Source organism: Polistes dominula, unplaced genomic scaffold (assembly GCF_049000335.1).
Source record: "Polistes dominula isolate Pdom_NZ unplaced genomic scaffold, Pdom_raw_medaka contig_79, whole genome shotgun sequence".
In the NCBI taxonomy this organism is placed as follows: domain Eukaryota; kingdom Metazoa; phylum Arthropoda; class Insecta; order Hymenoptera; family Vespidae; genus Polistes; species Polistes dominula.
In genome coordinates this window covers 4,833,569-4,857,816 of record NW_028300916.1, presented here as the reverse complement: position 1 = coordinate 4,857,816, position 24,248 = coordinate 4,833,569, and the positions used below count along the sequence as shown (strand labels likewise).

Here is a 24,248-nt window from a genome sequence, read left to right as displayed (position 1 = left end):
TTTTAATACTGACTACCGGACAAAAATGATGAATTATTTAAATTTATATTTAAATAATAAAATATATTTATTTATTAAATATTATAAAAATTTATTTATATTATTACATTTTTCAAATTTTAAACGACGTGAATTTCACGTCAGCGTTCGCGAATTTGTTAATTTTGCTTCAACAAAATCAACCATTACATGTAATTATTAATTATTATAAATATAACACAATTAACCCCCCCTTAAAATGCACGTTCGAGTTAACTCGAGCAGCGTTGTATTACGTTGAGCCAAAATTGTTTGTTTAAGGGATTAAACAAACTTATGTGCTTTGTTTTATACTGCATTTTGTATAATGCATTAATATTTTCATAGAAATATTCTTTTACAGAATTATTTTATTACGAAATTTTTGAAGATAACTTGAAAACCAGATAAAAATACAAGATTTTCCAGAGATTTAATACGAATTTTTCAGATTATTTTTATTGTATAAAAATATTTCTCGTTCGTTTTTAAAGTGAGTCTCAATTATTATGATACACACCATCCCCATTCTGGTATACACATACACACATATATATATAGATATATGTATGTTGTACAATACACATACGATAGGATTCTATTATCATTGAAAGGCTCGAAGTAAAAGCCGGCATTCGCGGTTGACCCTATATCCATCTCTGAAAGTAAATCCGACCGAGGACAACGAGAATGCGAAAAGCGTCTCGCGTAAAATCGGCTTAACTGTATTTCACAGCGGATATTTTCGAGAAGAGAATTTCGTTGGATGAAACGTGGAAGAATTTTCAAGGGTTGAGACTTGTCTTTTTTTCCCCCTCCCTTCACCCCTCCCCTCCCCCCTCCTCGCCATTCGTAGGTTCATTCGTACCGTTCGTATATGTTCGTAGTAGGTACGTGCTTACGCGTTAACCCGAACCCTAATCGGTTTTAAAAAGCCATAAAGCGGATTATCCACAAAGGATATTACGGCACGATCGAGGTTATGAATTTATTAGACTATCGCAATGTTCCTAAGTGGGGAGGAGGAGGAGGAGGAGGAGGAGGAGGAGGAAGAGGAGGTAGTGGAAAGTAGGAAGGAAATGTTGGAGATTATGGAACTGTGATCATTTCATTGACGATGGGGTGGGGGTGGGGGAAGGGAAAGGGGTGAAAGCAATCGAGATCCACACGATTTTTGGGATAATCCTTCTTTTATTTGAATCTATTCGTATGGAAGATATTTCGTTTCGTTCTTTAGTATGATAATCTTCTAACCATCCCTTTTTCACCATACTCTACCAACCCACCACTATTTCCCAAAACCACGTATGTTCGTAATGTATTCATTCATATCTATTTACGAAAATGGGAATATAGGTTTATTACGTTTAAAAGGGATGATAAGTACAAACTTTTCATTAAAGTTACAAAATGATTTTTACATTATTACTATTGTAATTATTCCCATTAGAGTAAGTAGTTATGGGTTGCTACTACTACTACTACTACTACTTTTGGAGTGTAATAATTTACAAGGGAGGGAAGATTCATAAACCTTAAGATTGAAGAAATTGGATTTAAAAAATTTTTTTTTTTATGACAAATTTGTAATGTGTAACTGCTGAATTATTTAAGGGAAGGATGGTTTAAAAACCCTAAAATTGTTAAATTTTGATTTTAATGACAATTTTTTACTTGTTTTTTTTTTATTTAAGGGAATTATTTAAGTGAAGGAAGGTTCAAAAACCCTAACATTGTTAAATTTAGATTTTAATGAACATTTTTTTCTTTTTTTATTAATTTGTAAAGTACAAGTATTGTATTATTTAATTAAATTATTTTCACTTAATTTATTTTGATAATTATATTATTTTTTAAATGAAAAAAAAAGAAAAAACAAAAATAAAACTATTAGATTATTTTATCTAAGTAAGAAATAATTTAATGTTAATTATTTTAATATATATTTAATTACATTCTATTAAGATAATCTTTGAAGATATTTTTGTGACGTAATATCGTAATTGTGAAAATAATCTTTGCAAGTTTCTGACTTAAGGGATTTTAATTACAAACCATTAAAGGATCGTTAGAGAGAGAGTTATAAAGAGATAAAGAGAGTTCTTTCCTTAAATCACGAAGCTAATCAAAATGAAATCGACGCTAGAGCTTTGGTTTTGTTTTTTGATTGAAGAACTATACCAACAACCTTGTAGTGTATAGTGACGATAGACAAACTCGTGTGAGAAATAGGGTGGAAATAGGGTGTGTGGGTGGGACTGAGCTCTCGTGCAATTTAATTAATTAGCGGCTAAAACGGTTACTCGACGATAAGAGAAAGAGAAGGGAAGAGAAGAGAAGAGAAGAGAAGAGAAGAGAAGGGAAGGGAAGGGAAGGGTTGTTAAACCATACCGAACCTTCGGAAATACCGTATGTTATTTTATTGATTTTCTTTTTATCTTTAATCTTTGGATATCACAGATAATAATATATCTATATATTTGTTTTATTTCTACGAATCAAATTGGAAAAAAATAAATTAGAAAAATAAAATTAAAATTGTCATTTTTTACCCTTTTATAGGGTGTAATTATTTTAAGGTATTTACTATATCCTTTTGATTGCAATTAAAAGTTAAATAAAATTAAATATTTAATATAATTAAAATAAAATATTATTTATATATATATTAATATATTATTTATATATTATTATTTTATATTTATAGTATTATAGTATTTATGTTATTTGGAATATAATATATAATTTGGTTACTAACTAAAGTAATGGTATTTACAATACTATAATATATAATAATATATAAAATTATTGACATTATTAATTTATAATTTATAAAAATTAATTATAATAAATATATTAAATATTATATAAATGTAATATATAATATATTTACCTTTTAGAAACCGTATAGACGAATATATTCGATAAAATTAATGAAACGTTTGCCAATATCAGTCTCATCCTAAATGAACGATTTTCAAAATGAATAAAGGAAGGTGGATGCCTAGGGTAAGGGTTGACGTTGCCAAGCAAACGATTTAATATGACCGACTAAAGGATATCTTAGCTTTTTGGTAAGAGTCCTTACCAAATGGAGACAGAGTGAGAAAGGGTGTAGGAGGGGAGGAGGACTGGGGGAGGTAAGGGATAAAGGAGAAGACAGGCACCCTTATCCATCTTCTCTCGTAGTCACAAAGCGGGAGGATCGTTGGTCCGTTTATTGGAAAGTTCTGGGGATCGGGGTGGGGGTAGGGGGTGGTAGCTGACTACTCGGTCGTTCGTTCGTTCGTTCGATTCGCGGATGAAAGCAGTTTCCCTTTTCCCCTGGTTCTATTTTCATCCGTTATCGATAAACACTTGCCTAAAGCTGGAATGTTGGCTAAAACATGTTCTTGATACCTTTCACAAAACGCAATTTCGTACAGTCCAGGAATTTGCATGACATTCATTCCCTTTTCAGTAATATCAACCTCCTCCTCCCCCTTCCTATTTCCATGATGGTGGTTGTTGTTGTTGTTGTTGTTGTCGATAGTTTGGCTAAACGATTTCGTTTCTAACGATTAACTTTAGATTGATAACCTCGGTGATATTTATATTACAAATCATGTTCATACGTTGCAATATTGGGTGGTGTATTCTATCGATTGTAAAATGGGGTAGCGGTGGACAAATGAATTTATGTAGTATTTTTAATTAATTTATTATAATTAGTTGTTTGTTTCTATTTTTCTTTGTCTATTGATTTAACAATATTCCAATTTTGCTACGAGGCAATGTACGATGTATTTGTTTTATTCAATGTTTCAATTTGAAAAGTATAATAAAATAAAATAATATATGAATAATAAATTAATTATAAGAGTTGAATAATAATTGTGATAATTTAAAATCATAATTAATTAATAATATGTAATAATTATTTATTTAAATGAATACGTGAAATATAAAATTTCGTAGAAATGAATTTTACATATAATAATAATAGTAATAATAATAATAATAATAATAATAATCAATCTATGGGAAATGATCGTTTAATTTGCACGGTTATGGTAAAATACTCGATCGATATTACAGGATAACAAATAAACCATCCCCTTCCCTGTCCCCTGTATCTCTCCATAAGAGCAAGGGAAATTATTGAAAGGACCGATGATGGTGGTGTTGGTGGTGGTGGGGATGGGTTGGCTTTGTAACGCGTAGAAACGGGTTGAGTAGGGCTATCGGAAACGCGCGTAGATCACGCAGGATTATTCGAACACACCTTCACCCTTCTCCCCCTGCACCCTGCAACCCCTTTCCTCCATTGCCTTTGCACACGATCCCTAAGCTCTACCGGATGCATACTAATTGCTACGAAGCCGTACGTGAGCTCTCGCGCTAAGGCGTTACACGCACGTGCCCTCCTCTTTTCCTCCTCCTCCTCATCCTCCTCCTCCTCCTCCTTGCAGTCTTTTCTTAAAAATTTCCTATAAATCGGGGGAATTTTATAAACTTCCAGATAAATTGATAAATGCAAATCTTTAATAGGTGATAATAAAAATGATACAATATTATATAACGTTGCATATAAAAATAAAAAAAAAACAAATAAAAATTGCAAATGTTTTATCAAGAATTTTGTTTATTATAATATATATTTAATATTTTTATATTATATTATTATATATAATTGTTATATTATATTAACTATATATACAAATATATATATTTATATAATAAATATAATATTATTATAAGTATATAAGTAATATTATATTATATAATATTATTAATATAATAATATTTATATAATATATAATTATTTTATATTTATGTATATTTATATAATATAAAATTAAATATATATTTAATATTTTGTACAAAAAAGAAAAAGAAAAAGAAAAAGAAAAAAAGAAAAAAGGGAATAAAAAAATAAAGTTGCAATTTCGTATGTAAATTTAGTTTATTTCCTTCCATTTAGCATAGTAAAAGGAGTTTGAATGTTTTATAAAACATTAATTCGAAGAATATTTTAGTGACCCAGTATATACATGTTGGTGGTAAAAAGGGGGTGAGTTAGGCAGGGTGAAGGGATACTACACGCACATGACAATTCGTTTATCTGTGAGCTATCATAAGAGTCGGTGAACATTTCCGTTGGACAAACCGCGAGTATCGGAAGGGATCGGCGGAGAAGGGTGCTGCGGGGGTGAAAGAGGCGTGTCTCGACGATGGACCCCTCTTTTCTGGACTCCTTTTGTTTCCAGCATGGAAAATAATTCGTGGCTTTAACCGGGACGCTACGGATATAATAAACGTGTGCGCGCATCTCTGCTACGCCATTAATTAAAGACTCTCAAGCACGACCCTTCGATAAAAAGCCGTAGGGTTAGCTAAGGGTGGTTCTTTCTCTCTCTCTCTCTCTTTTTCTCGGTGAATTTAGCATTTCAAATGCTGCAAATAAAAATTTAGGAAAAGAATAGGGCTAACCTAAAGAAAAAACAATAAAATTTTTAATCTCACACACACACACACACACATACACATATAAACACATATAGAATTTGATAAATAAATTTATAACATCATCATTTTGTTCATACAATAATTTAAACTAATGTGTGAATAAATTGGAAGGTGGTGGGTGGGGGTGGAAGTAACTACATTCATTTCCGTCACATTTTACAAGTCTCAAGCACAAACACATATAAACATATACACATATAGAATTTGATAAATCAATTTATAACATCATCATTTTGTTCATATAATAATTTGAATTAATGTGTGAATAAATATTAATTATTAGAAGGGGGAGGACGGGGGAGGAAGAAACTACATTCATTTCTGTCACATTTATTACAAATGGATAAAAAATTAAATTGAAAAATTAAATATAAATAATAATAATAAAATAAATGAAAATTTAATTAACCCTACTAAAGAAGTTTTCATTTCAAAAAAAAAAAAAAAAAATAAAAAAGGGAATAAAAAATAAAATTAGTATTTGTCGAGCACAGCTTGCATATATGGTGTTCTACCAGTTCCCAAAAGCGGTTTAGCAAACAAATGAGGCGATCAATTTTTCGGACACCCTATGTATCACTTGTTCTGACAAGTAATTGGTCATATTTTAATCCATATTATTCTCTCGTATAAAAGGTGTGCATACCCCCCTTGTTACATATTAACAAAAATTCTTAATATCATTTGTAATTTTCATATTTTACCTCTTCATGATTTCAAATAATTTGAATTATTGTAAGAATATTTTGTACGTTCTTCCCTAAAAAAGAAAAATTACACCCTTTCACAATTTACAATAAGACCATTTTGATTTTCATTTAATTATCGAAATTGTCGAATTTTAATTGGCCACAAAAGAAAAAAGAACATTATTTAACCTAAACATAAAGATAATACTTTCATGACTTAGATCACTTTGATTGGCACCACCCCTTTCTGTTCATTTAAAAAATCCTATCATGTTGTTTACTTTTTATTTTTTTTTAATTTTTCTTTTTTCAAAGGTAAGAATAATCTTATCTATCCCCGAAAAAAATGGGAATGGAGGGTGAAGTGAAATCAGTGGGATCTATAATAAAAATAAAAATAAAAAGAAAATAGGTCAAACAAAAATTGTTATACACTTATTAGTAAGCGTGTGTACATTAATTAACAAGGGGTGGAATGGGGGTAGATAGGTGAAGCAATAACCACAAAAACTCGATACTCGGAAAGATTAATTTGAAGCTTTTAACAGCAACAACAACAACGAGAAGAAGAGTTTGATTATTTACAGCTCGGTCGTGTCGATGGTGAACGTTTATTAAATTTTACTCGTTGTTGCATCGTTTCCATTTAATCTCGTTTCCGTTTTTAGAATAAGAGAGAGAGAGAGAGAGAGAAAGAGAGAGTGAGAGGAAAATAAAAGGGTTGATCGTTAATGCGGCACACGTTTACTACCCCCCGCAAATACGTGTACGTTGTATATTCTCTTTTTTGGTTTTAAACCGCGCTAAACGTTATTCAACCCCCATCCCTCACCTATGATAATAATTCATCGAAAATTTCATTTTGATATCGTAGGTAAAAGTATCGTAAGGTAGAAAACTAAAATTATTTCAAAATTTATTATATTTAATTATACTTATTATTTAATTTTAGAGAGTTTAGAATTTAATTTAATATTAAATGTTATAAATTAACTTGAGTATTTAGTTTAATTTTAATTTTGATATTTTATTTAATATATTATTTAATATTTTATATATAATTATAATATTTGTTGTAGTATTTAATTTATTTAATTATACTTAAAATTTAATTTTATATTAATATTATAATTTAATTTTTCTATTTAGTTAATTTCAGTTTTGGTATTTATATAATTATAATATTTAGTTATAATATATTTCGTTTATTCCTTATTATATTTATTTTATTCTTTCTTACAATGTTTATTTCGTGCAAATTTTTTATTAGACAACTCGACGAAAATTTATATCCAATCAGAATTAAATTATTAAATAATTTATGGTGTTTCAACTATTCCTTTTATTTCTATCTTTATTTTTACTTTTAATTCATTGATCTCAATATATTTAATTGAACTATAAATGAATATTTGTTTTTCTGAGGGTTGTATATATATATATATATATATATATATATATGAAAGATCATTTATGAAGTTTATATTTTATGTTGAAATCATAAAATCAGTCAGTTTTGCAAAAGGGTAAAGGACGAATTTACTGTTTCGTAGAATGAAAGCAGAACGATCGTTTTCTCCATAGGCTGTTGAAACGACGTACCATTTGAAAGTGCAAAGTTATGTACCTACTCGGTCGTATCATCGTAAAACCACGATGGCAATGTGGTCCAACCCTCTAAATGTACCTCGGTCATTAGTCATTACTTGTCCTCTGCCTATCTATCCATTTCTCTTGCTCATTCGAATCGATTAAAACGATTTACGTTCTCTCTTGGGAATATTTTGCAAGAGTATTAAATATGCAACATTTGCAAGAGTAAAAACAGAAAATTATGATTCAAAAGATGAGTCATTTTTATGTTTATTTTTAACAAACACTTTTACGAACACATAAATAAGTTAAATGTATATTTTAAGGGTAATTTATTAATTAGATTAATATAATAATTTTTATTTTTTTTTTATTATAATAAATATTGTTAATTTTTAATTTTATAATAAATGTGTTTTGTTTTTTCAAAGATATATATATATATTATTATATTATTAAATTAGCATATATATATTATTATATATTATTATAATAATATAATAATATAAATATATATAGTAATATATATATAATAATATAATATTAATTAATATATTATATTATATATTAATTAATATATATATATATATATATATATATATATATATATATATATATATATATAATACGTCACCCAATACGACACCTATGTCCAAATTGAATACGAAAAGGGTTAAATCTAATTTTTTTTTTTTATTATAGGATTTGATATAAAATACTCTACTTTGTATTATATCATATTTTTCTATGATATAATCAATAATTAATTAAAATAATGTTTTATTTAAATTAAATTATTTTGTCAATTATTTTAATTAAATAATTTGGTATTCTTAATTATCGAATAAATTAACAATGATAAAAATGTTGGTTACAATTCAAAGCATTAATGAAAATTATTCAACAAGTTTTATCATTATCATCATATCATCATATCATTATACGTCATTTGCAGAATAGAACTGTGGTTTTTGGGTTGAAATTATTCAAAGTTACGGATAATTATACGCTAGCTTTTCCAACGTCGTAAACTTACAACCCACCAGCAGGTCCCTTCGACCTTTCTAAATTCATTTCTCTGGAAAGTTTTTGAGCTAAGGTTGAGGAACGGAGGGTGAAAGGGAAAAAGGGAGGACGCCTAACGTCGTTCAAAGAGGAACGTCCTGGCGTAAAATTTTAATCCGCTTCACGTTTTCTTCTTTCTCTCTTTCTCTTTCACTGTAAGAAGCAAAAATCCCCCTTTTTGAGAAAGGACGGATAAGAAAGTTGCAAAGTGGCAAACAAAGAATATTAAACACGATTACGGAAAAATCTTTGAGGTTTTTGCGGTGAATCCTTCAATTTGACGAATATTATATACTTCGTTTCTAAGAAAAATAAATTATAATAGAATTATTTTCGTCGAATTCATTTATTTATAATAGATTAGCGTGACTCGATTTATAAATCGCATGTTTAATGTTTCCTATCACGATTGCATGACTTTTTTTCTTTCTATATATGAACACAATATCATTCTGAATTTCTTGCAAATTTTGCATAATATTAATAAATCATATTTTTTTTTTTTATATTATTAATGTAAATATTTATAAAATAACGGATTGTGTATTATCAAATTTTTGTATAGGGATGAGCGTATTACGTTTTAATATTTATTAATTATTAATATTTTAATATAACGTAATATGAGTGAATTTTCGTGTCATAAGAGGATTAGCAGTGATTATATATTTTTTCAATTTATCAAATTTAATTTAATTATTAACTTTTAATCGAAATATTATTAAAATAAAGAAAACGAAGATGATAACTTTTTGTATAATCGTATAAGATAATAAAATTATCGTAAATTTGTAATAAAAATAATTGAAACAAAATTTCTATCTTACAAAAACCTAAATTTCAAATATTTTTCTATTATTATTCGTATTTATTAAATATTAATATTTAACACGTATGACCGGAAAAGGCTTTGATGGCTGAGAGTGGACACGCGTCCGAAAAGGGTTAAATTTAATTAAATAAAGATAAACATTTATCAATTATTTCAGATTTAACAAGGGCTTTTAATTTTTGACATATTAAGTAAATTTATAACACAGGTTTAACATTTATAACATTATATAACAAAGGTACGATATTTGGAAAAAAATAAAATTATCCAAAGAAAAAGATAATGAAGAAGATAAAAATAAAAAACACCATTTATTTTTCTATATCCATAAAAAAAGTCACCCTAACAGAGAGAGAAAGAGAGAGAGAGAAATGGTATTCCAATGTAAAAAATACTTCAATAAATCGCGTTTGATTTAAATTGAATAAAAATTCACTTAAACATTGTCAACCATTCGCTAAGAGACTAAGACATAAGAGGGTAAAGGGGGGGGGGGCAAGGAAGGAAGGAAGGAAGGATGTAAGAAGGTTAGGCTTATGTAACCCTCCCCTAATTTTCATGTTCTCGCGTCTCTGACATTGGATACGATCCTTTGGAAGATAGAATTTCAGTGGCAACCATCTCCGTGCCAACCAATTCCTTCTACAACCATCACCACCACCACCACCACCACCACCACTATCACCATTACCTGTTCTTCTATCTCACTTTCTCTTACTAACCCTTCCCCCGTTCTTCAGCTTTAGCCCTTTAAACTGTAGGATTTATTTCAAGGAAAGTTGAAGTGAAGCCATCGTCAAGGAGGCAGAGATAACCTTTGGTAAAGAGAAACTGAAAGAGACAAACGGTTCCAACGGTGTGTTGGGGGGTGGGTGGGTGCAGGTTCGGGTGTACAGTTGGAAAAGTGAGGGTTTATGGGTGGAAAGGGGGTGGTTTAGCGAGGAATGAACGAACCAAGGGCAAGAGGTACTTGTCTCGAAGAAAGTCGTGTTGAGGAGGGGGTTGAGTTTTTTTTCTTTCTTTTTTTTTTTTTTTTTTTTTTTTTGAGAGAGAAACGATGATGACTAATGTACGTACGTGCGAGAGCAATTTACATGCCACTTTGCAAAAAGATATCCTCTTCTTCTCCTGTTCGTTTTTTTTTCTTGCTTTTTATTTCTTTTTTTTTTTTCTTTTCAACCCTCTTTTCTATATATATATATATATAGCTTTTACGCTTACGCGACTCAACGTCGACGTATCTAACATTTGCCTCCTGTAAATCCTCCCCCTGGTTCGTGGAACGAGCACTCGTCTGTCGGATCCCGACGTTTCATCAAATTGCCTGTCTTTTCTTTTTTTTTTTCTTTTTTTCCTTTTTCTTTTTTATCCTGCGAGAATAAGCCGAAGGAAATTCTTTTAAGGAACTCGCGGGAAAATATATTGGATGTAATTTTATTTCTTTTTATTTATTTATTTATTTATTTATTTTTTTTTTTAATGAAGTAGTCTAACTCTAATGCATTTTTTTACCCCCCCCTCCCCCTTGTTAGAATTATTGAAGAATTATTATTCATATTATGAAATGGATATTAATTATATTATAATATTTGTTATAATATTAAAAACGATGTTTTTATGTAATTAAATGTAATGATAATTTTTAGTATAACAAATATTCCTAGTCTAATTTTGATTATAGATAGAGTTATGGTATGATTGTAGATATATTTATATTATTTTTTATATTATACGTGATATTATTTAAACTAATTTTAAAATTATTTTGTAATTTTTTTCAATTTCAAATTTCTGTGACTCAATTTAAAATCGTGTCAGAGGGTTGCATTACGTTAAACCTTGTTCTATATATACATAGTGTTATTAATATATATATACGTCAAATATTAAATATTTTCTATCTATTTAATTAAATAAAAAATAATAAACAAACAAATCCTATATATCGTTATTTAATTAAATATAAATAATTAAACAAATCACTTATTATTACTAATATCACTAATTGTTCAAGCCAATACACATTTCTACTACAAATTGAATTATTTCTAATAAATGCAAATCTACAAAAATGATATTTTCAATAATAATAAATATATGAATATTTTAATTTGAAAGATATCTCATCAGTGTTAGAACCCCTTTTGTACGTGGTAGTAATCGTTAGATTGGCTTCTCTTGTGTTCTCATTCAACGATAAACACGTTTCGTCGTCTATTAGTCGTACTCGAATTACGGTCAAACAGATATCACCAATGCCTAGGGTTGTGCTCATAGTAGTTTCGCGATCAAAGGACGCGTCGATTCGAGCTTTACCATGAGTGCAATCTTCACGTACGACTGGAGCTTAAAATTCACCCCTACTCTAAAATCATCCCCACAGTTCGCGCACAAACTCTCGTCTCTCTTCTCCAGCTTTGAAATCGAACGTCGAACGATAGATAAATATAACGTGGTGGTTTCTGTAATTAATCGAAAGTGATATCGACCAAATAATTTTCTTCATCGATAGGGGGGATTGAAGGCGGAAACAAAAGAGGAAGGAAGGAAGGATATTTCATCAATCCACTTAATAATAATAAAAATAAAAAGTATAGAAATATATAAATAATAATTTATTAAAGTAATTCATATCATTTTATTATTAATTATTATTATTTATTATTTTGTTATTATTATAAATTTTTTAGCCTACGATTAACTTTTAGATTTCAATTCATACCAAAACCTAATAATAATAATAATAATTATTTAACAATAATTTATTTTATACATAAAATATTTAAATATTAATTTTCTATATCTAGGGATGGGGGGAAGGGGGTGTATCTTTGATTAACCTAATAATAATAAAAAAAAAAAATAAAATATATATTAATATATAGATAATAATTTATTAAAGTACTTAATTTAGTTTGTTATATCATTTTTAACCCGACGATTTACTTTTTATTTCAAATCATATTAAAAACCTACAAAAGCTAATAATTTTTTCTATATGAAATATTAAAAAAAAAAAAAAAATAAATTTAATCGTATGCACTTTTTTTTTTTTTTTTTTTTAAATTACCGTATTATTTCTAAGAAAACGCATCGATTATAAAATAATATTTTTTTTTTCGAAATGGAACTAAGAAATAAAAGGAGGGAGTGAGTTTCGTACGCTCGATGTCACCCCCTAACATTTTTCATTAGACACGCGTAGAGTAAATGATCGATACCAAAAGGGAATAAGAGGGTAAAAGAGGAGGGAGAAGGATGAGGAGGAGGAGGGGAAGGATGAGGGGGAGGATTGGAACGTCCGCGACGTCTCGGCGCCGTTTGAATCTTACCTTCTTCCCCCTATTTCCTTATACTACTCTCCCTTTAACATTCTGCTCTATCCTTCATCCACGGCGCCTTTCGAATTTACTTCTTTTCCGACGCAAACCCACAGCCTCCCCTCTCCTCCCCCTCTCCCCCTATCCCCCTCTACCTCTATCCCAAGCCCTTAAGGATTTTCGATCTAAGTATCCTATCTCGGATTTGCAAGTTTCTTAGATAATACACACATCGAATTTAACTTCACGAATCTTATTTTATTTATTCTTCTTTTTTGTTTTGTTTTGTTTATTCAACCAATACTTTGTACTTTTTTTTTTTTAATACAATAAATACTGAAAAAGATCTATTTATTAATCATATTTCAAAGAAATTATAAAAGTTTGAATCTTCATTAGGACAAAATAGCAGTGTGGGGGATGGGGGAAGATTTATTTATATTCGAAACTTGAGTTTGATTGTAAGATTTCATTTGAAATGCGAAAGGAGCTACGTTTGTAAGGAAACTTTGAAGGATATTAGTATTAGTATTAGTAGTAGTAGTATTAGTAATAGTAGTAGTCGAGACGCATTGATATCCTTTTCCTCCTTTCTCTCACTTTCTCTCTTGGTGTTCTTTTCTCACCCTCTCGCTCAAGGCTACAGACGAATCTTTATTGAAAGTGAACCCCGTGCAATGTCTGCCTTTGCATTATATGAATATATATATATATATATATATAGGTATCTCCTTTCGACTTAACGCGCCCACGATTTTATTCCCAGCCCCCCCTCTATTTACTATACCATCATCCCCCATATTCTTCATCTATCCATCTTCTATCTTACCCTATCCCGTAAAAGACGTTTCATCCCTTAAATACGAGATGAATTTTAAAGTCAACGTGACAAATAATAATAATAATAATAATAATAAAATTTTGAAAATGTATCTTTTAATTTATACGTCATTATAATTATCAATTATTAATTATAATAAGATGTATAAATAAATTTTGATGTTTTAATCTTAAATTTTATTAATTAGGTTAATTATTCAAGTTGCATGCATGTGCAATTTTGGAAAAGTCATATAAACAACATTCGTCTTCAACTTGATTACTTTCCTAGGTATTTTTTTGTTTTGTTTAATTTGCTTTTCCCAGTCCGATTATTTATAAAATAGTAATAAATAAGAAAAAAAAACCATCCCGAAAGTTTAATGCCGAAGTAGAGCGAGAGAGAGAGAGAGGGAGAGTATACTTTATTAGTCTGCTTGGTGGGAATGCTTGTTTTTGTCATGATACTTTATATCATAGATTTGGTAAACGGAGGAAAGAGGAAGGGCTCCGTTGGAAAAGGGCTGGGATAGACGTCAGAAACAGAACCACCCCCGTACACATCATTTTCCTCCGTTCTTCTTCTCTTAAGGAGAAACCATTGCCCTTTTCAAATGCCATTGTCGTTTATGGTTGCTCTTGAGGAAATCCAGAATTAGATTCGGATTTGTCTAGTGTTTTTTTTTTTATTTATTGTATTATACTTACATAATAATCTACGATTTTAATTTGTTGTTCGATTGTTTTGATTTTTATTTGTCATAATTATTTAATGGGTGTTATGTTTATTTATAAAATATAATAGATTTAATTATTTATTAAATAATATATAATTGAAAATAATATAAATTATAATATAATTGTATAATAAAATACTGTAATTTATTAATTTTAATATAAATTAATTATATGACATAAATTATATAATTATATAATAAAATAAATATCATAATTAAATAAAATATATTAAAATTTAATAAATTATATAATATAAATAAAATGTATTTAAATTTTATAAATTATATAATTAAATATAAATAATATTTAAATAATATAAATTACTATAATTTATAATATAAATTAATTACATAATAAAATAAATTATATATATATATATATATTATTTAATTATAATTTCTAAATCCGTGAAATTAATTATAATTATTAAAAGTGATACAATTATTTTTATCGTTGTGATAAATGTTTAAAGTAAGATAACAAAACCGACAAAAAATAAATAAACATTATATTCATATAGAAGTTTTCGTTGGTCACATATATGCGCTTATATTATTCAAAGGCTTAAAATTTATAGCAAAAAAAAAAAAAGGGGGAAAAAATCCAACAACCACAAGAAAAAAAAACAGATAAAAAAGAAAAAGAAGATTGTACGAGTAAAATATCACGTTATAGGATAGAAACACTTGAAAAAAAAAAAAAATACAATAATATTCTTACCTTGTTAATTTGTCGTTGAAGTTTGGTAATCGTAGCACGATCTCGTTGTGAGACGAGACGTTCCGCTTGCAGTGCTCGTTCCAATTCGTGAACTCGTTCCTCGAGGCTCTCCTGAAACATTAAACGTCGGTTTCGTGAACACGATAGCATAACTTTTGTGTCTGCTTTTGCTTTTGCTTTTGCTTCTACTTTTGCTGTTGTTGTTGCTGTCTTTTCTCTTCACGTCGAAGAGGAGAAGCACTTAAAGAGTTAACGTTACCGTTACGATCAACCACCCCCCCCCCTTTACCCCCCCCTCACCCTCACCCTCTAACTTTAACGGCCAGCCCAATTCAACCTTTCGCATAGGTATTTACTCGTAATGGACGTGAGATAAAACTTCATTAAAAAGCGTTTCCTGGATGAGCACATCGTCCTTGAATGTAAAAGTTTCTTTCTATCGCTTTTTTTCTTTTTTTGTTTTCTTTGACTCTCTCAGTTTTATCTTTTGAAGTGTAACTTCTTTAGCAAGGGCTAAATTAACGTACGAGATTTAACAGAAGTGGTGTGTGTTAATGTAAGTGTAATTTAAGTGATAAAGTAAAAAAAAGAAAATTTTGTGTGAAAGAGGAATTATCAGAGATAGGATGATAGTTTGGAATAAAAATATAATTATTAATATTTTTTTATTTAATTGTATATTATTATAATATATTATATATAAAATAATATAATTTATATAATTATTATATAATATAAAATATATTATATAATATATATTAAAAATATAATATATTTAATTGTAATATATATTTATATTAAAATATATTTTTATTATATTAATTAATAATAATGAATAATTATTATATAAATTAATTCCGACCACTACGACACCCATATTCAAATTGAATACGCCCGAAAAGGGTTAATTTCGATTTCATTTATGTTTCGTTCAAAAATTCCTTAACACGTTGCTATCCAATCTTAGTATTTCTGAAAACAATTATCAAATTATAAGTGTACAACAACGTGTTAATTGTATTTTTGAAAATGACATTTGTTTTTTTTCTTTTTTTTTTTTTTTTTTTTCTAGAAATTATAAATCGTAATCGTTGTTGGTAAATTTGTGTAAATCCAAATTTCGTAGTAGCACTTTCGTATAATCTCCGACGTACGTATAGAGATAGTACCGATCTCTTCTTAAAGTTTAAGCTCTGGCTAAGGCAGCTTAAAACTACGCCAACAGGAATTACCTCTCGAATATCCTGCCGAAAGTTAGAAAGTGACTTTGCTCTTGGGGCTTTCTAACACGAAACAACAGACCACCTTTAGTCGTAGTCGTAGTCGTCGTGATCGATTCCTTTTTTTTCTCTGATTGGTTATATTTCTTTTTTTTATTCCTTTCATTTTTCATATTAAAAAAAAAAATCAAATTATATATATAAAAACTATTCGTATAAATAATTAAAATAATATATATATAAGTGAAGTATTATATTAAAACCATGAACTTGCATATTTCTAATTATATATAGTAATTAATTAATTAATTATTATCCCTAACGTTATTTTACTTTATAGTAAATATAATATTACATGAAAACCATGAATTTGCATATTTCTAATAATATATAGTAATTAATTAATTAATTATTATCCCTAAAGTTATTTTACTTTATAGTAAATGCAATGTTACATTAAAACCACAAACTTAGATATTTTTAATTAAATATATTAATAATTTAATTATTACCCTAACTAATCCTTATTATTATAATTTATAATAAATGCAACATTACATTAAAATCACAAACTTAGATATTTTTAATTAAATATATTAATTAAATAATTATTATCCCTAACGTTACTATAATTAATAATATAAATGCAATATTATATGAAAACCATGAACTTAAATATTTCTAATTAAATATATTAAACAATTAATTAATTATTATCCCGAACGTTATTATAATTTATAATAAATACAATATTACATTAAAACCATAAAATTAAATATTTCTAATTAAATATATTAATTAATTAATTAATTATTATCCCTATTGTATCCGACACGTAGTAAAACATATATATATATATATATATATATATATATTACGGTCATAGGTATTAACCAAAAGGGTTAAGATTCAAGAAGAACCCTTTCATATGCCAGGTCACGTAGCTTACCCCTTTTGTTTTCTATTGTTTGTCTACTCGCTTTCGTTGCCATTATCGATAACAACAACTATAATAACCAAACGTAAATCTTAACCTAACAACAACTGTTTTTCAAATGGAACGAGATAAAGAATAATATATTTGGTGATAAAAAAGAAAAATTAACAAGAAAAAACAGGTAAACCTTGATGGAAAAAAAAAAAACAAAAAAGAAAAAGTATGCTTTTTATAAAAGTATAGTTAGTTTCTTCCTATAGTTTGTGAGGGTTGTACAATTATAACAAGCAGCTGCTGCTACTGCTGCTGCTGCTGTGTAACCAGCACTTGGCTTGCACCCTTCCATGTGGACGGTAAGGGTGGTTGGGATGGATTGTTGGGTTGGGTTTATATACTTTATATATATGAGTACATATGTATAGATGTATTATGTACGTATGTATATACATACTATCCATTGGAAGGACCCATAGAATTAGTACGGGGACTCGCGGGACGTCATTTAAAGTACGGACCTGCCACGATGAGCCCACTCTATATGCAGAGATTCCGTTAAATTGCAAACGGCCATTTTCCAAAGAGGGAGGTTTCAAAGACACGAGAATGGTGTACTACGAGATAGAGAGAGAAAGAGAGAGAGAGAGAGAGGGAGAGAGGGAGAGAGAGAGAGAGGGTTGGTTGAGGTCTTTCTCTTTTCTCCACTACACGTTGGGTTCTGAATGAATTGGCTTCGACAATTAACTCGATTCAGGTGTTCATCCTTTTTTAATTAAAACAATTATTCATTAGAGCGTCGAATGATTATAAATAATTCAAACGGTGACAAAATGTCAAGGGATTTTATGATTTATTACATGTATTTTATTTAATTAATATATATATATATATATGTATTAATTTATCTCTTATATTCAATATAATTATATTATATTATATTATATTATATTATATATTAGATATATTTTATATTTATAATATTTAATATGATATAATTTATATTGCGAATAAGTATGGTGTTAATAATTTAATTATAAATTATTTAATAAATCTGCATAAATAAATTCTCATAAATATAATATTTAAAAAACATATATATATTGCGATATGTGTAACGTGACGTATCGTTGTATCGTGATTACGCATAAATGTAAATCGTAAACGAAATCAATATGAAGGAAAAAAGTCTGAGAAATGTTCCGATATGTTGTATATGTGTGTATGTGTGTGTGTGTGTATGTCGTGTAAAATTACGATAAGGTTGAAAGCGAGTTCGTGTTATGGCGAAGGGTTCTAGGGATGACGTTAACGAGGATCAAAGTTAAACCAATGGAAAGTAGCGGCAAAGAGGATTTCATCAAGAGAGAGAGAGAGAGAGAGAATGAGAGAGAGAGAGATGAGAGTAATAAGAATTTAAGTAGCACCAGGTAAATCTGTAAAAGCAATACACACATCTACCTTTTCTTTTTCTATTATTATTATTATTATTATTATTATTATTATTATTATTTCCTACCTCGTTCGTTAATTTGACTAATTAGCCAATTTTATTCATTCTAAAACCAAAACTTACTTTCATAAATTGTATAATTAAAAGCCTACGCGTATTAAGTACTTGCATGTCACTTACCAAAGCTTCAACTTAAAATATTAAAGCTACTAATACGCGTAAAAGCTTTTTCTTTTTTGTTTTTTTTTTTTCACGAATATTAACAGAAAAAGAAAGAAACGAAAGAAACGAAGGAACTTTATATTTGATCTTTGCCGAGAAAATGAGAAAAAGGTTTTTAACGTTGAACACAAAGTTTAGTTCCCGGAATTGATGAGAGGGGAATGGTGCCGATCGAAGGGTTCATTTTATTTTTATTATTATTATTATTATTATCATTCTTATTTTTGTATTTTTATTTTTTTACTTTACTTTCACGACTAAGTGTGGAGGGGCTTCTCGTGTGGGAGGAACGAAAAAAAAAAACAAAGTGAGAGAAAGAGAATGTTGAAACGATTTTCGAGGGTAAACGAAGATGAATAGCCGGGAAATTGGCGAAAAGAGGGAAAGAAGAAAGTATCATGCGAGCCCAAACACGAGGAGGGTTGTTTTCTCTATTTCACATGTGTATGTATATATATATATACACGTGTGTAATATAATTTCAGTATTTTTTCGATGTTTCCAATGTTTAATTTTACTTTGTACATTACTCTGTTCAATTACTTAATATAAGGTATTTAATATTTCTCTAATTGGAAATAATTTATTTTAATAATAATTAATAATAATAATAATAATTTATTTTAATAATAATTAATAATAATAATAATAATTTATTTTAATAATAATTTTACTTTTTGTACATTACTCTGTTCAATTACTTAATCTTAGGTATTTAATATTTCCCTAATTGGGAATAATTGATTAATTTTATTTTATTTTAAAAATGGACAGAGAATATTCCCATAAATCTAATATTATAATTACTCCACATATGGAATATATAAATCCATGAGAATTGTCTATCAATGTTTTCTACGAACCCTACGTTTTGTATCATAAAAGCCTTGTCTGCTTGGGTTTTATGCTAATACAATGTCATGTTATAACGCACCCCCGTTGATATCTTGACACGCATGATGTCTGTACATGATACTGTCTAACGATTGATGCTACTTAGTGATAGAAAACACTCACGCGAATGTAATTTGATTTGCTTATTTTGTTGTTTTTTTCCTTTTCAAGGACGTAGGAAAAATAAAAACCAATTTCTCCTATCAAACTTTATCCATTTCGAAATCTTTTGATATAACCGGTACGAAAATGTGAAATGATTTACATAGCAATAAACTAACGCTTCTCTCACCCACACACACATAGTAGATATATACACACATAGAAAAAAGGCGTTTGATTTATCCGTGCACTTTCGCTGGGCATTGGACTTGTGCCAAGCCGGAAGGTCCATCTAACCGGAAATCACGCTCATAATTCAGTACTCTTCGCGAAAGAGACCATGAAAACGGGTTGGGGGTGGTAGGTTTGTGAGAAAGGTTTGAGGATGGGTTTAAAGGTAGGTTCGAAGAGTCGACTTTCGTTCTTCCTTCCTTCCTTTCTTTTTTCCTTTCTTCCTTTCTCTAACCCCCCACCACCCTCCTACCACCCACTTTCATCCTTTTCCTACTTTTTCTTTTTCTTTTTTTATCCTTCTACTGTAATTTGCATAAGGCGGCTTGCGGTTTTGCAAAATCAATTTCAACTTTTCCGTCTGGCTTTTAGGTAGTGGTATATTTAAAAGGGGGAATGGGGGGGGGAATAAAAGGAGGAGGATGGAGGATAGAGGAGGAAGGGCTAGGAGTGGAGCAGACATGGTTAAAGGTAAAACGATATGTATTTTATTCCATTGAGGGACATTCTTATTCCGAAAGAGTTTTCCTTTTCGAAATTATTAACGACGACAGTGGACATGGCAAGAGACATACTACTACTACTACTACTACTAATACTATTCGAGCAAATACTATAATGGTATCCCAATGGAATAAGGAAAATAGAAAAAAGATAAATAGATAGAAACAGAATATAGAGATGATAGATAATATGAACAGAATACAGAGATCAAGAGGAAAAACAGAAACGTTTGTTAAAATATATAATATTTATATATTATTATTATATAATACTTTATTTATATATTTATTTATATTATTTTATATATTTTCTATTATATTTTGTATATATTTATTCATATTATTTCATATATTAATTTTTATATATTTTTTATATTTTTAATTTTTATATCTTTAATTATATATTTATAATTGTTAATATAAAATTAAATATATAATTATTATATAATATATATTTTATAAATAAAAATATATAGAATTTGTCGATGACTGTGTAAAAAGTGTAAAAGCAAAAAAAAACAAAAAAAAAATTATTAAACAATATATCTAATTAGTATTAAATAACAAATAAAAATACACACATGCAAACACACAAATCCAAATTCAAAGAAATACAAATATAAAAACACAGATGAAGACAAAGTTTAAAGTAATATATTAGTATCTTGATTTGCAACCGATGATTGAAAAAATAAAATAAAATTAAACATGTCACAGAGATAAGGGAATCCCAATTTTTTTATCCTCTTTTTTTTTTGGCAAAGAGTTTCATCGTGCTTTGTAAAAAGAAAATCGCGATGAGCCCAAGGAAAGTATTCGAGAAGCGTTCCCAAGAGAAGAGAATCGATTTTATTCTCGTAGGAAAAGGAGTGTGCGAAGGACTCGGCGAAAAGGAGGATGAGGAGGACCAGGAGGAGGAACGAAGGAACTAAAGATTAGGGCAAAAAACCTACTCCTCTCTTCTCCCTTTTCCTTCGATACTCTCCCAAGGCAGAGACATTTTAATTTACGTTCCCCTCGACGCGTTATCGCATCGAATTCCATTTCCACGTGGCTGTACTTGTTTCTTTTCTTTCCTTTTCTTTTCATTTCATTTCTTTCTACCTTTTTTTTATTCCTTTTCTTTATTTTTTTTCCTTTTTTCATCATTCTCTTCCAATCTATTACTTCGATTGTTCTATCTTATTGGACAACGGTCAAATTACAGAACATATTTTTCTCGATTGTAGAAACCCTGACGTAGCCCTGACAGAATTCTGATGCAAACCTGACGTAACCCTACTGAAATCCTGATACAAACCTGACGGAATCGTAACGTAGCCCTTATTTTTATTTGGTTTTGTTACGTCAGAGAGAAAAATCTTCATAGGCCCTACATACCCTGTACTTGAAGGAGTGTTCGATTCAGCCAAAATGTGACGAAATCCCCTGACGTCAACACTGACAAAATCCTGATGTTAACCTTAATACAACCATAATGTCCATAAAGGGATTACAGAGATTCCCATTACTGTTGTTCCTGTCCTACTTTTCTAGCAAATACAAACCTAATGGTTTTCCTGATGCTTTTTTTGTTGGATTACGAATTACAAGAATTAATTAAATTATAGGCCCGGTACCTAAGGGAGTGTTGGATTCAGCACAATTGTGACATAACCCTGACGCAACCCTGACATGCATGAATGGATTAACGAGATTCCCATTACTGTTGTTCCTGTCTAACTTTTCTAGCAAAAACCAACCTAATGATTTTCCTGATGCATTTTTTTGTTTGATTACAAATGAAATGAAATTAATTAAATTATATTTGGTAATTAAAAACGAGTATTATCTATAAATAATAATAATAATTATTATTAATAATATTATAATTAATTAAAAATCAGATTTTGTTTTAAGATCAAAAGTGTTAAGAGATTAAATTTGAAGATTCGTGTAGGATTTTGTAATTTAAACGTGGTATAAGAAAGTGGTGTTCACCTTTAAGATAGTTCCATGGTGTTCACGGTGAAAGACGAAGAACAATGAAGGGGGATGGATAAGGGGTAAAAAGGGTGGTTGGTGGGACGTATATATTCTGGTCTGAAAAAGGGGAAAGGGAGAGATTCGAGCTATGTCGCGGCTTCTCAGGCTTCTTCGGGAAGACGCAAAGAAGGATGAGGAGAATCGCGAGAAAGGGTAGAAGGAACAGTTCCGAAGGGTTGCTAATAGAAAGCGAAGAGACATAGAGGGAGGTAGAAGGGGAAAGGGAGGATCTGTCATCGAGACGTAAACCCTTACAGGTGCTACAATACTACCATTTATAATTTTCAGGAATATTGAAATATAAGATTTAATTTTTTTCATATAATTATTATAATATAAAATATTATAATATTTACAGTAATATATTATCATATTTTATAATATATTTTAATATTATTATTTTATATTTTTTATTTATTATATATTTTAATTAATATTTTAAAATATAATTTAGTACTTTAATTAATATTTTATAATATATTTTCTATTAATAATTTCAAATATAATTTAATATTTATATTAATATATTTTATAAAATATATTTTAATACTATTATGTTATATTTTTAATTTATATATTTTAATTAATATTTTAATTAATATTTTATAATATAATTTAATATTTATATTAATATTGTAAAATATAATTTAATATTTGTATATTAGTATTTTATAATATTAATATATTAATTAATATATTAATATACTATATAGCTAATTTTATATATATATATATATAATTATTAAAAAAAATAATAGAAAAAAGGTGAAGACACGTTTTATGTCTTCTTCTTCATCTTCTTTTTTTTTGTCTTTAATTCCATAACCCTCTTTGAAAGTGAAGAAAAAGGGAAAGGAAGAAAAAAAGAAACTAGGATCTTGTTGAGAACGAAAGGATTGGGACTCACAGTCGATGAAGGGGGTCGTAACAGCAATGTCTCGAAAACGAGATGGTTCTCGTCCGCGTTTTAGGCTCGTTGACCCTTTTTCCTCGTCAACGTGCTGCCTAATCGCCCTTAAAGACTCTTCGAGAAATGATGAATCGGTCGTTTAACGAGGGTTCGTCAACCTTCTCTCTTTCTCACTCTCTGATGAAAGTTGCCTCTAATAGTCCAAAGATTCTCTCTCTCTTTCTCTCTCTATCTCTTTCTCTTTCTGCTTATCGGCTTACCAATCATTGATTTTCCACATGATAGACATGCCATTTACAATCGGAAACTGAATTTCCTATGATTTCAATGATTTCAATTTTTCTTTTTATTACAAAATTATCAGCATTCGTTTCTTTCATTAATTTTTCTTTTTTTTTTTATGGGGAATTAATATTTTAATTATAGGATTAAAATTGAATCCTTGTTCAATTTCA

The 24,248-nt window shown here is 28.7% G+C and overlaps 1 protein-coding gene across 9 annotated transcripts in view; it reads right to left on the bottom strand.

Annotated features, from left to right (window-relative positions):
• Positions 1-24,248, bottom strand: part of LOC107067099 (uncharacterized) — a 162,646-nt gene that overhangs the window by 26,047 nt on the left and 112,351 nt on the right. For all 9 annotated transcript variants that reach the window (XM_089170830.1, XM_089170828.1, XM_089170824.1 and 6 more), the window contains exon 5: positions 15,303-15,413. In XM_089170830.1, the coding sequence (XP_089026956.1) occupies positions 15,303-15,413 (111 nt within the window). The remainder of the gene's footprint in view (positions 1-15,302; positions 15,414-24,248) is intronic.